The following is a 14,498-nucleotide window of genomic DNA, read 5'->3' on the forward strand; positions in this document are numbered from 1 at the left end:
AAGGACACTCAAAAGCCTGCCATCCATGGATTCTGTCAGTGTTTTGATCTGTTCACCATCAACATTGCGTGCAGCAGCAACCACAGCCTCCCAGACACTGTTCAGAGAGGTGTACTGTTTTCCCTCCTTGTAAATCTCACATTTGATGATGGACTACAGGTTCTCAATGGGGTTCAGATCAGGTGAACAAGGAGGCCATGTCATTAGATTTTCTTCTTTTATACCCTTTCTTGCCAGCCACGCTGTGGAGTACTTGGACGCGTGTGATGGAGCATTGTCCTGCATGAAAATCATGTTTTTCTTGAAGGATGCAGACTTCTTCCTGTACCACTGCTTGAAGAAGGTGTCTTCCAGAAACTGGCAGTAGGACTGGGAGTTGAGCTTGACTCCATCCTCAACCCGAAAAGGCCCCACAAGCTCATCTTTGATGATACCAGCCCAAACCAGTACTCCACCTCCACCTTGCTGGCGTCTGAGTCGGACTGGAGCTCTCTGCCCTTTACCAATCCAGCCACGGGCCCATCCATCTGGCCCATCAAGACTCACTCTCATTTCATCAGTCCATAAAACCTGATGTGTCTTGTTCAGTGGTGGTCGTCTTTCAGCCTTTCTTACCTTGGCCATGTCTCTGAGTATTGTACACCTTGTGCTTTTGGGCACTCCAGTGATGTTGCAGCTCTGAAATATGGCCAAACTGGTGGCAAGTGGCATCTTGGCAGCTGCACGCTTGACTTTTCTCAGTTCATGGGCAGTTATTTTGCGCCTTGGTTTTTCCACACGCTTCTTGCGACCCTGTTGACTATTTTGAATGAAACGCTTGATTGTTCGATGATCACGCTTCAGAAGCTTTGCAATTTTAAGAGTGCTGCATCCCTCTGCAAGATATCTCACTGTTTTTGACTTTTCTGAGCCTGTCAAGTCCTTCTTTTGACCCATTTTGCCAAAGGAAAGGAAGTTGCCTAATAATTATGCACACCTGATATAGGGTGTTGATGTCATTAGACCACACCCCTTCTCATTACAGAGATGCACATCACCTAATATGCTTAATTGGTAGTAGGCTTTCGAGCCTATACAGCTTGGAGTAAGATAACATGCATAAAGAGGATGATGTGGTCAAAATACTCATTTGCCTAATAATTCTGCACACAGTGTATTTAGATAAATTTTTATGGGGGTTTTTTTTTTTCAAATTCCATTTTATTAAAGTGTTATTATGCACAAAATATATGTAACTTGGTGGCACATTCCCTCAGTATACAGTAAGCCTTCAACAATTGTGTTTTTAAATGCACAGTCTTGGAATTCTGGGAATTGTGTTCCTAGTTCAGGTTTATGATATATTTGGGAGCTATGACAAATATAAAACAGCTGTTGATAAAATATAACAAAGAAAATCAATAATAAGAAATGTAAATAATTATTTTATGCAGTGTATGACACTTTTTATTAATAATTACTGAAAACAGATTTCATGTAACCTGTGTTAGTTATATTTGGAACTTTTTTCTTCACATAGAACAAAAGTGATAAAGAAGACTCCAAAAGCAAATAAGAGTGAAGAACAGAAAGAGAAAGCTAAGAAATTCTCAGCACATTTTGATGATGAAGAGCCCGGTGCAGTATCTGCTGGCACAAAGAGGTCGTTGCTGGGTACAGATGGTACGTTACAAATATTATATACACTCCAGTGTTTGTCCAAAAGTGCCCTTTTATGTATATGTAAAAAAGAATGGGTCAAAATCAATGATTTTTTTTTTTTTATTTTTTTTTTTAAAATCAAATTATTTTTATTTTTTTATTTAAATAGGATTTGTTTGACATAAAATGCTGAAAAATCTATGTAAAGATAGTTTCTTTTTAAGATCTATTATAATCCAATGGTTATTCATCCTGGAATAATGATTAGTTTTTTCTTAAAGGGACACTGAACCCAAATTTTTTATTTTGTGATTCAGATAGAGCATGCAATTTTAAGCAGGTTTCTAATTTACTCCTATTATTATTTTTTCTTAGTTCTCTTGCTATCTTTATTTGAAAAGATGGCATCTAAGCTTTTTTTTTTTGGGGGTTCAGAACTCTGGACTGCACTTTTTTATTGGTGGAATTTATCCACCAATCAGCAAGAACAACCCAGGCTGTTCACCAAAAATGGGCCGTTATCTAAACTTACATTCTTGCATTTCAAATAAAGATACCAAGAGAATGAAGAGAATTTTATAATAGGAGTAAATTAGAAAGTTGCTTAAAATGTTATGCTCTATTTGAATCACAAAAGAAAATATTTGGGTTCAGTGTCCCTTTAAATAGCAAGAGGCTGTATAGTCATGGATGTAATGTTTTGTAATTTTTTTTGTAAGATTATTTGGGGCATTCTTTTCTATCTAGAAGTTACTATCACATATTATTGGTTTTGTAGTTCTCAAAACTGAATTTGTGTATGCAGAAAAAGACGCTTCTTCTTCAGAGCAAAATGTAATAAAATAAATATAAAGATCTTAAATGTACATAAACCCAAAAGTTTTCTTTCATGATTCAGATAGAGCACTTTTCTTCAAACCTGTCCTGAGGCCTCCCTAACAGGCCAGGTTTTTAGGATTACCTTGGGTGAGAGCAGGTAAAATAACCATGTTTACTAATCAGCTGACTATTTCACCTGTGCTCTATTTCAGATATCCTCAAAATCTGGCCTGTTAGGGAGATTTGAGGACAGGTTTAAAAACCAGTGAGAGAGAGCATGCAATTTTACAATTTACTTATTTTATCGGATGTGCTTCATTCTTTGGTATCCTTTGCTGATGGAGAGCAATGTTCTACTGGGAACTAGCTGAACATATTGGGGGAGACAGTGACAAGCAGCTATCTCACAGTAGTGTATTGCTTCTGAGCCTTCCTAGGTATGCTTTTCAACAATGGATACCTAGAGAAAAAAGCAAATTAGATAAGACAAGTAAATCGGAAAGATGATAAAATTGCATGCACTATATGAATTATGAAAGTTTACTTTTGACTTTACTATTCCTTTAATTCCTTAATGACCAGACCATTTTTCAATTTACTCTTAAAGGGACACTGAACCCAAATTTAGCTCCCATGAGAATATGCGTTAGGGTTTGCGCGCAAGTAGGGTGTTAGGCTTTTTTCTCCATTGACTTCTATGGGGGAATACGTGAACGAGCATGCAATATTCTAAGTTTGGCTTTTTGGACTCGTCGGGTTAGCGTGCGAGCGAAAACTGTTTACTTTCAACTCATAATACGAGAGAAACCTGACGCACACAAAAAACGTACTTCTATCGCTTGAGCGGGAGCGTTAAATAGTGCTCCACTCATAATCTAGCCCATAGTGTATAGCATCTGCATAAAAAAAAATCTTAAAAATGTAATTTGTAGCAGCTGTTTACTAATTTTCCAAAATAAAAAAAATCCTTATCTAAAATAAACTACCAATAGGGCTTTTTGTAGGACATTGACCTATGTTAAACAGCTTTTGACCTATGTTAAACAGCTCTTTGGCTACAAAAAAACAAACAAACACCCCCTAACAGTATACAAACCCCCACCCCCAAACTACCAAGGGCCCTTAAAAGAGCCTTTTGTAGTGCATTGCCCTAAAGATAATAGCTCTTTTCCTACAATAAAAAAAAAAACCCCTCTAAAAAAATACATTACACGAAATAACAAACAAATTATCCAATAGAATTAGAGCTGCTTAAATCCTATTGGCTGATTTGAACAGCCAATAGGAATTTAGCAGCTCTCATTCTATTGGCTGATTCAAATCTTTCAGCCAAAAGGAATGCAAGGGACGCCATTTTGAATCACGTACCTTGCATTGAAGATTCAGTATATGGCGGTGACCATATGAAGAGGATGCTCCGCGCCGGATGTCTTCAAGATGGACCTGCTCCGCGCCGTCGGGATTAAGATAGATGGCGCCTGGATGAAGATTTCTCGCCCCTTGGATGAGGACTTCTCCACCGGGATAAAGACTGAAGAGGCCACCTGGATGAAGACTGAAGAGGCCGGGACTTCAAAAACTAAGTGGATCTTCTTGGGGTTAGTGTTAGGTTTTTAAAGGTTTTTTGGGTGGGTTTTATTTTTAGATTAGGGTTTGGGCAGTCAAGAGCTAAATGCCCAATGGGTAGCTTAGGTTTTTTATTTTGGGAGGATGGTTGGGTGGTGGGTTTTACTGTTGGGGGGTCTTTTTAATTTTTTTTTCTCTTGTTAAGTGTATCCAGTCCACGGATCATCCATTACTTATGGAATATATTCTCCTTCCCAACAGGAAGCTGCAAGAGTCCACCCACAGCAAAGCTGCTATATAGCTCCTCCCCTAACTGCCATATTCAGTCATTCTCTTGCAAGCCTCAACATAGATAGGAGGTTGTGAGAGTCTGTGGTGCTTTCTACTTAGTTTATTCTTCAATCAAAAGTTTGTTATTTTTAAATGGCACCGGAGTGTGCTGTTTATCTCAGGCAGTATTTGGAAGAAGAATCTGCCTGCGTTTTTCTATGATCTTAGCAGACGTAACTAAGATCCATTTGCTGTTCTCACACATTCTGAGGAGTGAGGTACTTCAGAGGGGGAATGGCGTGCAGGTTTTCCTGCAGATAAGGTATGTGCAGTAAAATATTTTTCTAGGAATGGAATTGACTAAGAAAATACTGCTGATACCGAAGTAATGTAAGTAAAGCCTTAAATGCAGCGATAGCGACTGGTATCAGGCTTATTAATAGAGATACATACTCTTATAAAAATGTGTTTTAAAACGTTTGCTGGCATGTTTAATCGTTTTTTAACGTACATTGGTGATAACACTGTAATGTTGGTATAGCCTTAAATGCAGTAAAAGCGACTGGTATCAGGCTTATTAATAGAGATACATACTCTTGTAAAAATGTGTTTTAAAACGTTTGCTGGCATGTTTAATCGTTTTTTAACATATGTTTGGTGATAAAACTTATTGGGGCCTAAGTTTTTTCCACATGGCTGGCTTAAATTTTGCATAGAAACAGTTAACTGAAGCTTCCCACTGTTGGCTGTGGCAGTTTGTTGTGTCTGTTTTTAAAAACGTCTATGTCGTTTTTTTTTGGGTTTTTTTATCTGTTTTTTGCATTAAGGGGTTAATCATCCATTTGCAAGTGGGTGCAATGCTCTGTTACCTTATTACATGTACTGTAAAAATTTCGTTTGTTTTACTGCCTTTTTTTTTTTTTTTTTTTTCACTGTTTTTCAAATTTTGACAAAATTTGTTTCTCTTAAGGGCACAGTAACGTTTTATATATTTGCTTGTTAACTTGATTTAAAGTGTTTTCCAAGCTTACTAGTCTCATTATTAGTCTGTTCTAACATGTCTAACATAGAGGAAGCTCTGTGTTCATTAGTTTTAAAGCCATGGTGGAACCCCATCTTAGAATGTGTACCAGATGTACTGATTTCATGTTAAACAATAAAGATCATTTTTTGTCTTTAAAAACATTATCACCAGAGGATTCTGTCGTGGGGGTAGTTATGCCGACTAACTCTCCCCACGTGTCAGACCTTTTGACTCCCGCTTTAGGGACTCACGCTCAAATGGCGCCAAGTACATCAAGGGCACCCATAGCGTTTCTTTTACCAGGGGATTCTGTCGAGGGGAAAGTTATGCCGACTAACTTTCCCCACGTTTCAGACCCTTCGACTCCCGCTTCAGGGACTCACGCTCAAATGGCGCCAAGTACATCAAGGGCGCCCATAGCGTTTATTTTACAAGACATGGCAAAGGTGGTGAATAATATTCTGGCAGCAGTATTAGTCAGACTACCTGAAATTAAAGGAAAGCAGTTAGCTCTGGGGGTAGATACAGAGCATACAGACGCTTTAAGAACCATGTATGATACTACCTCACAATATGCTTAGTCTGTGGGTGATTTTTTTTTTTGACTCAGGGAAGATGATTTAACCTGATTCTGATATTTCTACATTTAAAATTTATGCTTGAGAACCTCCACTTGTTGCTCAGGGAGGCTTTGGCTGCTCTGAATGAATGTGTACAATCGCAGGGCCAGAGAAATTGTGTAGACTGGATAAATAATATGCAGTGCCGGTGTGTACTGATGTTTTTCCAATACCTAAAGAGGTTTACTAAAACTTTTTTTTAATAAGGAATGGGATAGACCAGGTGTGCCGTTCTCTTCCCCTCCTATTTTTTAGAAGAATGTTTTCTAATAGTTACCACCACACGGGACTTCTGGCAGACAGTTCCTAAGGTGGAGAGAAGAGTTTCTACTCTAGCTAAGCGTACCACTACCTCTGACGAGGACAGTTGTGCTTTTTAGATCCAATGGATAAAAAATGTTTATTCAACAGGGTTTTATCCTGCAGCCCCTTGCATACATTGCTTCTGTCACTGCTGCTGCGGCGTTCTGGGTTGAGTCTCTTGATGAGGCTTTACAGTTAAGCGACTCCATTGGATGAATATATTTGACAAGCTTATGCTAGCCAATTCCTTTGTTTTCTGATGCCTTGTTCATTTGACTAGACTAACGGCTAAGAATTCTGTTTTTTTACTATACTGGCGCGCAGAGCGCTATGGCTTATCATGGTCAGCTGTCGTGACTTTAATAAATAAGCTACTTAACTTCCCTTCAAGGGGCAGACCCTATTCGGGCCTGGTTTGAAGGAGATTATTGCTTATATCACTGGAGGAAAAGGTCATGCCCTTCCTCAGGATAGGTCCAAATCAAGGGCCAAAAAAAAAAAAAAAGTCTAATTTTCGTGCCTTTTAAAAACTTCAGGGCAGGTGTGGCATCCTCTTCCTCTAAGGCAAAACAAGAGGGAATTTTTGCTCAGTCCAAGGCGGTCTGGAGACAATCGGACCTGGAACAAAGATAAGCAGGCCAAGGAGCCTGCTGCTGCCTCTAAGACAGCATGTAGAACGGCTCCCTATCCGGTAACGGATCCTATAGGGGGCAGACTTTCATTCTTCGCCCAGGCATGGGCAAGAGATGCCCAGGATCCCTAGGCATTGGAATTTATATCCCAGAGATATCTTCTGGATTTCAAAGATTCCCCCCCAAAAAAAGGGGAGATTTCGCCCTTCACAATTATCTGCAAACCAGATAAAGAAGGAGGCATTCTTACATTGTGTACGAGATCCATCCAGTTCCAAGAGAGGAACAGGGACAGAGTTTTTACTCAAATCTGTTTGTGGTTCCCAAGGAGAGGGAACCTTCAGACCTATTTTGGATCTAAAGATCTTAAACAAATTCCTCAGAATTCCGTCATTTAAGATGGAAACTATTCGTACCATCTTAACTATGATCCAGGAGAGTCAATAGAGGACTACAATGGATTTGAAGGATGCTTATCCTCACATTGTGATGCATAAAGATCACCATCGTTTTTCAGGTTTGCCTTTCTAGACAGGCATTACCAGTTTGTAGCTCTTTCCTTTGGGATATCTACAGCCCCAAGAATCTTTATGGAGGTTCTGGGGTCGCTTTGGCGGTCCTTAGACCGCGGGGCATAGAAGTGGCCCCTTATTTAGACGACATCCTGATACAGGCGTCAAACATCCAAATTGCCCAGTCTCATACGGACGTAGTACTGGCATTTCTGAGATCACATGGGTGGAAAGTGAACAAGGAAAGAGTTCTCTATCCCCAATCTCAAGGGTTTCCCTCCTAGGGACTCTGATAGATTCTGTAGAAATGAAAATTTACCTGACGGAGTCCAGGTTGTCAAAAGTTTCTAAATTTCTGCCGTGTTTTTTCATCCCATCCGCGCCCTTCGGTGGCTCAGTACATGAATGAAATCGGCTTAATTGTAGTGGCAAGGGACATAGTACCGTTTGCACGTCTACATTTCAGACCGCTGCAACTATGCATGCTCAGTCAGAGGAACGGGGATTACACAGATTTGTCCCCCTGTTAAACCTGGACCAAGAGACCAGAGATTCTCTTCTCTGGTGACTATGTCGGGTCCATCTGTCCAAGGGTATGACCTTCCGCAGGTCAGATGGGACAATTGTTACAATAGATGCCAGCCTTTTAGGTTGGGATGCAGTCTGGAACTCCCTGAAGGCTCAGGGATAGTGGACTTAGGAGGAGACCCTCCTTCTAATAAATATTCTGGAACTGGGAGTGATATTCCATGCTCTTCAGACTTGGCCTCAGTTAGCAACTCTGAGGTACATCATACTCAGTCGGACAATATACACGACTGTGGCTTACATCAGCCATCAAGGGGGAACAGAAGTTCCCTAGCGATGTTAGAAGTCTTACAATAATTCACTGGACAGAGACTCACTCTTGTCTATCAGCTATCCATATCCCAGGTGTTGAGAACTGGGAGGTGGATTTTCTAAGTCGTCAGACTTTTCTTCCGGGGGAGTGGGATTTCCTCCGGAGGTCAAGACCAAGCAGGAGAGGGCTTTGGTGTTTTTGACAGCGCCTGCGTAGCCACGCAGGACCTGGTATGCAGATCTGGTGGACATGTCATCCTTTCCATCACGGTCTCTGCTTCTGAGACAGGTCCCTCTACCTCAGGGTCCTTTCAACCATCTAAATAGAATCAATCTGAGATGGACTGCCTGGAGACTGAACGCTTGATGTTATCAAAGCATGGCTTCTCCGAGTCAGTCATTGATACCTTAATACAGACATGAAAGCCTGTCTCTAGGAAAATTGAACATAGATATGGTGTAAATATCTGATTGTTATGAATCCAAGGGTTACTCATGGAGTAAAGTCTGGATTCCCAGGATATTATCTTTTCTCCAAGATGTTTTTGAGAAAAGGGTTGTCAGCTAATTCCTTAAAAGGGGACAGATTTTTACTCTGTCTATTTTTTTGCACAAGCGTCTGGCAGGTATTCTAGACGTTCAGGCATTTGGTCAGGCTTTGGTTAGATCCAAGCCTGTGTTTAAAACTGTTGCTCCGCCATGGAGCTTAAACCTGATTCTTAAGGTTCTTCAAGAAGTTCCGTTTGAACCTTTTTTGTTCCATAGATATCAATCTTTATCTTGGAAAGTTCCTTTTGGGTAGCTAATTCCTCGACTCGTAGAGTCTCCAAGTTATCTGTGTTACAATGTGATTCTCCTTATCTGGTCCTTCGTACGGATAAGGTAGTCCTGCGCACCAACCTGGTTTTTTTCCTAAGGTGGTATCTAACAAGTACATCACTCAAGAGATAGTTGTTCCATGCTTGTATCCTAATCCTTCCTCAAAGAAGGAACGTCTATTACACAATATTGGACGTGGTTTGTGCTTTAAAGTTTTACTTACAAGCTACTACAGTTTTCATCAAACGTTCACCTTGTTTGTTGTCTATTCTGGACAGAGGAGAGGTCAAAAGACTTCAGCAGCCTCTCTGTCTTTTTGGTTAAAAAGCATAATTCATTTAGCTTATGAGACTGCTGGACAGCAGCCTCCTGAAGGGATTACAGCTCATTCTACTAGAGCTGTGGTTTTCACTTGGGCCTTTTTTAAATGTGGCTTCTGTTGAACAGATTTACAAGACGGAGTCTTGGTCTGCGCTTCATACTTTTCAAATTTAACAAATTTGATACCTTGCTTCTTCGGAGGCTATTTTTGGGAGAAAGGGTTTTTTACAGGCAGTGGTAACTTCCGTTTAAGTACCTGCCTTGTCCCTCCCATCATCCGTGTACTTTAGCTTTGGTATTGGTATTCCATAAGTAATGGATGATCCGTGGACTGGATACACTTAACAAGAGAAAACATAATTTATGCTTACCTGATAAATTTATTTCTCTTGTAGTGTATCCAGTCCACGGCCCGCCCTGTCACTTTAAGGCAGGTAATTTTTTCATTTGAACTACAGTCACCACTGCACCCTATGGTTTTTCCTTTCTCTGCATGTTTTCGGTCAAATGACTGAATATGGCAGTTAGGGGAGGAGCTATATAGCAGCTTTGCTGTGGGTGGACTCTTGCAGCTTCCTGTTGGGAAGGAGAATATATTCCATAAGTAATGGATGATCCGTGGACTGGATACACTACAAGAGAAATAAATTTATCAGGTAAGCATAAATTATGTTTTTCAGGTAAAAGATCTATTATCTTTGGGGCAATGCCCCACAAAAGGCCCTTTTAAGGGGCATTGGTAGTTTATTGTAGTCTAGGTTTTTTTTTATTTTGGGTGGGCTTTTTTATTTTGAGAGGGCATTGATTAGGTGTAATCCTTTTTTATTTTTGTTTGTTATTTTCCAAAAATTTGTGTAATTAGATACTTTGTAATGTTTAGAGTAGATTTTTTTAATGTGTAGTTTAATTTAATTGGTAGTTTAGTTTTAATTTAATAATTATATTAGTTTAATTGTTAGTTTAAACTTAGTTTTTTTAATTTGACAGGTTAGTTTTAATTTAATTTAAGATAGGGAAATTGTAATTTTAATCTAAAGTTAGGGGGGGCGTTTGGTTTAGGGGGTTACTAGTTTAGTTTATTGCGATGTGGGGGGCCTCCGGTTTAGGGGTTAATAGGTTTATTATAGTGGCGGCAGTGTAGGGCTTAATAACTTTAGTACAGTGGGGGCGATGTGGGCGGACGGCAGATTAGGGGTTAATAATATTTAAATCGTGTTTGCGATACGGGAGGGCGGCGGTTTAGGGGTTAATAAGTTTATTATAGTGGTGACGATAGACGGAATAGAGGTTAATATTTGTTTAGAGTGGTGGCAATATAGGGAGTGGCAGATTAGGGGTTAATACATTTATTATAGTATGTGCGAGGCGGGAGGGCCTCGGTTTAGGGGTTAATAGGTAGTGTATGGGTGTTAGTGTACTTTTTAACACATTGGTTAGGAGTTTTATGTTACAGCTTTGTAGAGTAAGATTCATAACTACTGACTTTAGATGGCGGTACGGATCTTGTCGTTTTAGGCTGTAACCGCAAAACTCGTAATACCAGCGCTATGGGAATCCCATTAAAAAAATTCATTTTTACGAGTGTTGTACTGATGTTGCGTTACAGGCTAAAAGGCTTGCGGTACACCTATACCGACAAGACTTGTAATGGCTGCATTAGGGAAAATTATGCGTTATGGGCCACAACGCTGCTATTTGACTCATAACGCCAAACTCATAATCTAGCTGTTTGTTAGTAGCATTTGTTTTGTAGTATAGGGGACAAACCTGTGTATATGTACTATATCTGATTTACTTTTTTGTGGTTAATTAAGGATATTAGATCAATTTATAAATGAGCTACTGCACTGATCGAGCAATCAGTGTGTAGAATGTTTCATTGTATTTTATTCCATCCATCTGTTTATTTCTATCTCCCTCTATTTTACTTTTTCTTCCACCCTCTGGCCTTCCGTCTTTAAACCACTCTTTATCAGTGTATGTCTCACCAGCATCCTGTGATATCGTTCATTAACTAATATTATGTGACTATTTTCACATAAGCAATCACTGGCTGCATCCTGCACATCATCTATTGGCCAAAAAGAAGCAAAGTAAATAACGATTTTCTTGCTTATTAATTACTAGCACTTGCCTGCTTTTCCTTGGTGAGATAATGTCTATGAATATATTATGCTGATACAAAATTAGTTGAAACTGATGTACCCATTTGGTCTGTGCTGTCATTATGATCAATATGCAGGTAATACTTTCTAACCGTATATACTAGAAAAGCTGCACAATAGCATACAATGTATAATGAAAAATAACACAGCTTTTGGCAGCGTATGGGAATTCAGATAATTATGTATTGCTAAATATTACAAATTAATTAAGAGTGGTAGTGTGACAGTCTAATTGCACTAAAGTGTGTTAATTAATGATAATTCATTCATTAAAGCTATAATGAAGAACCGGTGTAAAAATAGTAATCTTTGCTTAAATTTGAAAAGTTAATTTATTTCAGTTACATAACAATTCTACATGGTTTCTTCCTTTCTCCATCCTCAGTATTGCATTACGTCCTTTTGGTTTTTGAACTCATCTTTATTACATAAAATTTTGAAAGCTGTTTGGCATTTATTTATTTATAAGGCATGAAGAATGACCAAAAATTATGTCTGGGATAATGAAGATGAGATTGGTACCCACATTAACACAAGACAAAATAAATATTTTACAAACAGCTTTAAAACTACATTTTAACCCCTTAGTGAACAGAGCACTTTTTTTCTTACCGTTAAAGGGACGCTGAACCCAAATTTATTCTTTCATGATTTAGATAGAGCATGCGATTTTAAGCAACTGCTATTATCAAAGTTTCTTCATTCTCTTGGTATGTTTATTTGAAAAGCAAGAATGCAAGTTTAGATGCCGGCCCATTTTTGGTGAACAACCTGAGTTGTCCTTGCTGATTGGACAGCACCAATAAACAAGTGCTGTCCATGGTACTGAACCAAAAATGTGCTGGCTACTTAGCTTAGATTCCTTCTTTTTTAAATAAAGATAGCAAAAGAACAAAGAAAATTTGATAATAGGAGTAAATTAGAAAGTTGCTTAAAATTGCATGCTCTATCTGAATCATGAAAGAAAACAAACTGGGTTCAGTGTCCCTTTAAGGACCAAGGCTATTTTTACATTTCTGCGGTGTTTGGGTTTAGCTGTAATTTTCCTCTTACTCGTTTACTGTACCCAAACATATTATATACTGTTTTTCTCGCCATTAAATGGACTTTCTAAAGATGTGAATATTTCATATTTTATAATTTACTATAAAAAAATATAAAATCTAATGAAAAAAATTGAAATTGGAAAAAAAAACACCTTTTCTAACTTTGACCCCCAAAATCTGTTACACATCTACAACCACCAAAAAACACCCATGCTATATAGTTTCTAAATTTTGTCCAAAGTTTAGAAATACCATGTTCTTTGCTTTTTTTGCAAGTTATAGAGCAATAAATACAAGTAGCACTTTGCTACTTCCAATTTTGTTTTCTCCAACATAGGTGTGTCCGGTCCACGGCGTCATCCTTACTTGTGGGATATTCTCTTCCCCAACAGGAAATGGCAAAGAGCCCAGCAAAGCTGGTCACATGATCCCTCCTAGGCTCCGCCTACCCCAGTCATTCTCTTTGCCGTTGTACAGGCAACATCTCCACGGAGATGGCTTAGAGTTTTTTAGTGTTTAACTGTAGTTTTTATTATTCAATCAAGAGTTTGTTATTTTAAAATAGTGCTGGTATGTACTATTTACTCAGAAACAGAAAAGAGATGAAGATTTCTGTTTGTATGAGGAAAATGATTTTAGCACCGTAACTAAAATCCATGGCTGTTCCACACAGGACTGTTGAGAGCAATTAACTTCAGTTGGGGGAACAGTGTGCAGTCTCTTACTGCTTGAGGTATGACACATTCTAACAAGACGATGTAATGCTGGAAGCTGTCATTTTCCCTATGGGATCCGGTAAGCCATGTTTATTAAGATAGTAAATAAGGGCTTCACAAGGGCTTATTAAGACTGTAGACTTTTTCTGGGCTAAATCGATTCATTATTAACACATATTTAGCCTTGAGGAATCATTTATTCTGGGTATTTTGATATGATTATATCGGCAGGCACTGTTTTAGACACCTTATTCTTTAGGGGCTTTCCCTAATCATAGTCAGAGCCTCATTTTCGCGCCGGTATGGCGCACTTGTTTTTGAGGACAGCATGGCATGCAGCTGCATGTGTGTGGAGCTCTGATACATAGAAAAGTCTTTCTGAAGGCATCATTTGGTATCATATTCCCCTTTGGGCTTGGTTGGGTCTCAGCAAAGCAGATTCCAGGGACTGTAAAGGGGTTAAATATAAAAACGGCTCCGGTTCCGTTATTTTAAGGGTTAAAGCTTCCAAATTTGGTGTGCAATACTTTTAAGGCTTTAAGACACTGTGGTGAAATTTTGGTGAATTTTGAACAATTCCTTCATACTTTTTCGCAATTGCAGTAATAAAGTGTGTTTAGTTTAAAATTTAAAGTGACAGTAACGGTTTTATTTTAAAACGTTTTTTGTGCTTTGTTATCAAGTTTATGCCTGTTTAACATGTCTGAACTACCAGATAGATTGTGTTCTGACTGTGGGGAAACCAAGGTTCCTTCTCATTTAACTATATGTATTTTATGTCATAAAAAAATTTAGTAAAAATGATGCCCAAGATGATTCCTCAAGTGAGGGGAGTAAGCATGGTACTGCATCATCCCCTCCTTCGTCTACACCAGTCTTGCCCATACAGGAGGCCCCTAGTACATCTAGTGCGCCAATACTCCTTACTATGCAATATTTAACGGCTGTAATGGATAATTCTATCAAAAACATTTTAGCCAATATGCCCACTTATCAGCGAAAGCGCGACTGCTCTGTTTTAGAAAATTCTGTAGAGCATGAGAACGCTGATGATATGGTTTCTGAAGGGCCCCTACACCAGTCTGAGGGGGCCAGGGAGGTTTTGTCTGAGGGAGAAATTTCAGATTCAGGAAACATTTCTCAACAAGCTGAACCTGATGTGATTACTTTTAAATTTAAGTTGGAACATCTCCGCGCTCTGCTT

General features: G+C 38.9%; 1 protein-coding gene across 1 annotated transcript in view; it reads left to right on the forward strand.

Moving 5' to 3' along the window:
- The window catches only part of HS1BP3 (HCLS1 binding protein 3), a 529,390-nt gene that overhangs the window by 485,633 nt on the left and 29,259 nt on the right, over nucleotides 1-14,498 (forward strand). Inside the window, exon 5 of the mRNA XM_053709642.1 lies at nucleotides 1,520-1,662. Coding sequence (XP_053565617.1) covers nucleotides 1,520-1,662 — 143 coding nt within the window. The remainder of the gene's footprint in view (nucleotides 1-1,519; nucleotides 1,663-14,498) is intronic.

Source organism: Bombina bombina, chromosome 4 (genome assembly GCF_027579735.1).
Source record: "Bombina bombina isolate aBomBom1 chromosome 4, aBomBom1.pri, whole genome shotgun sequence".
NCBI classification, from domain to species: Eukaryota; Metazoa; Chordata; class Amphibia; order Anura; family Bombinatoridae; genus Bombina; species Bombina bombina.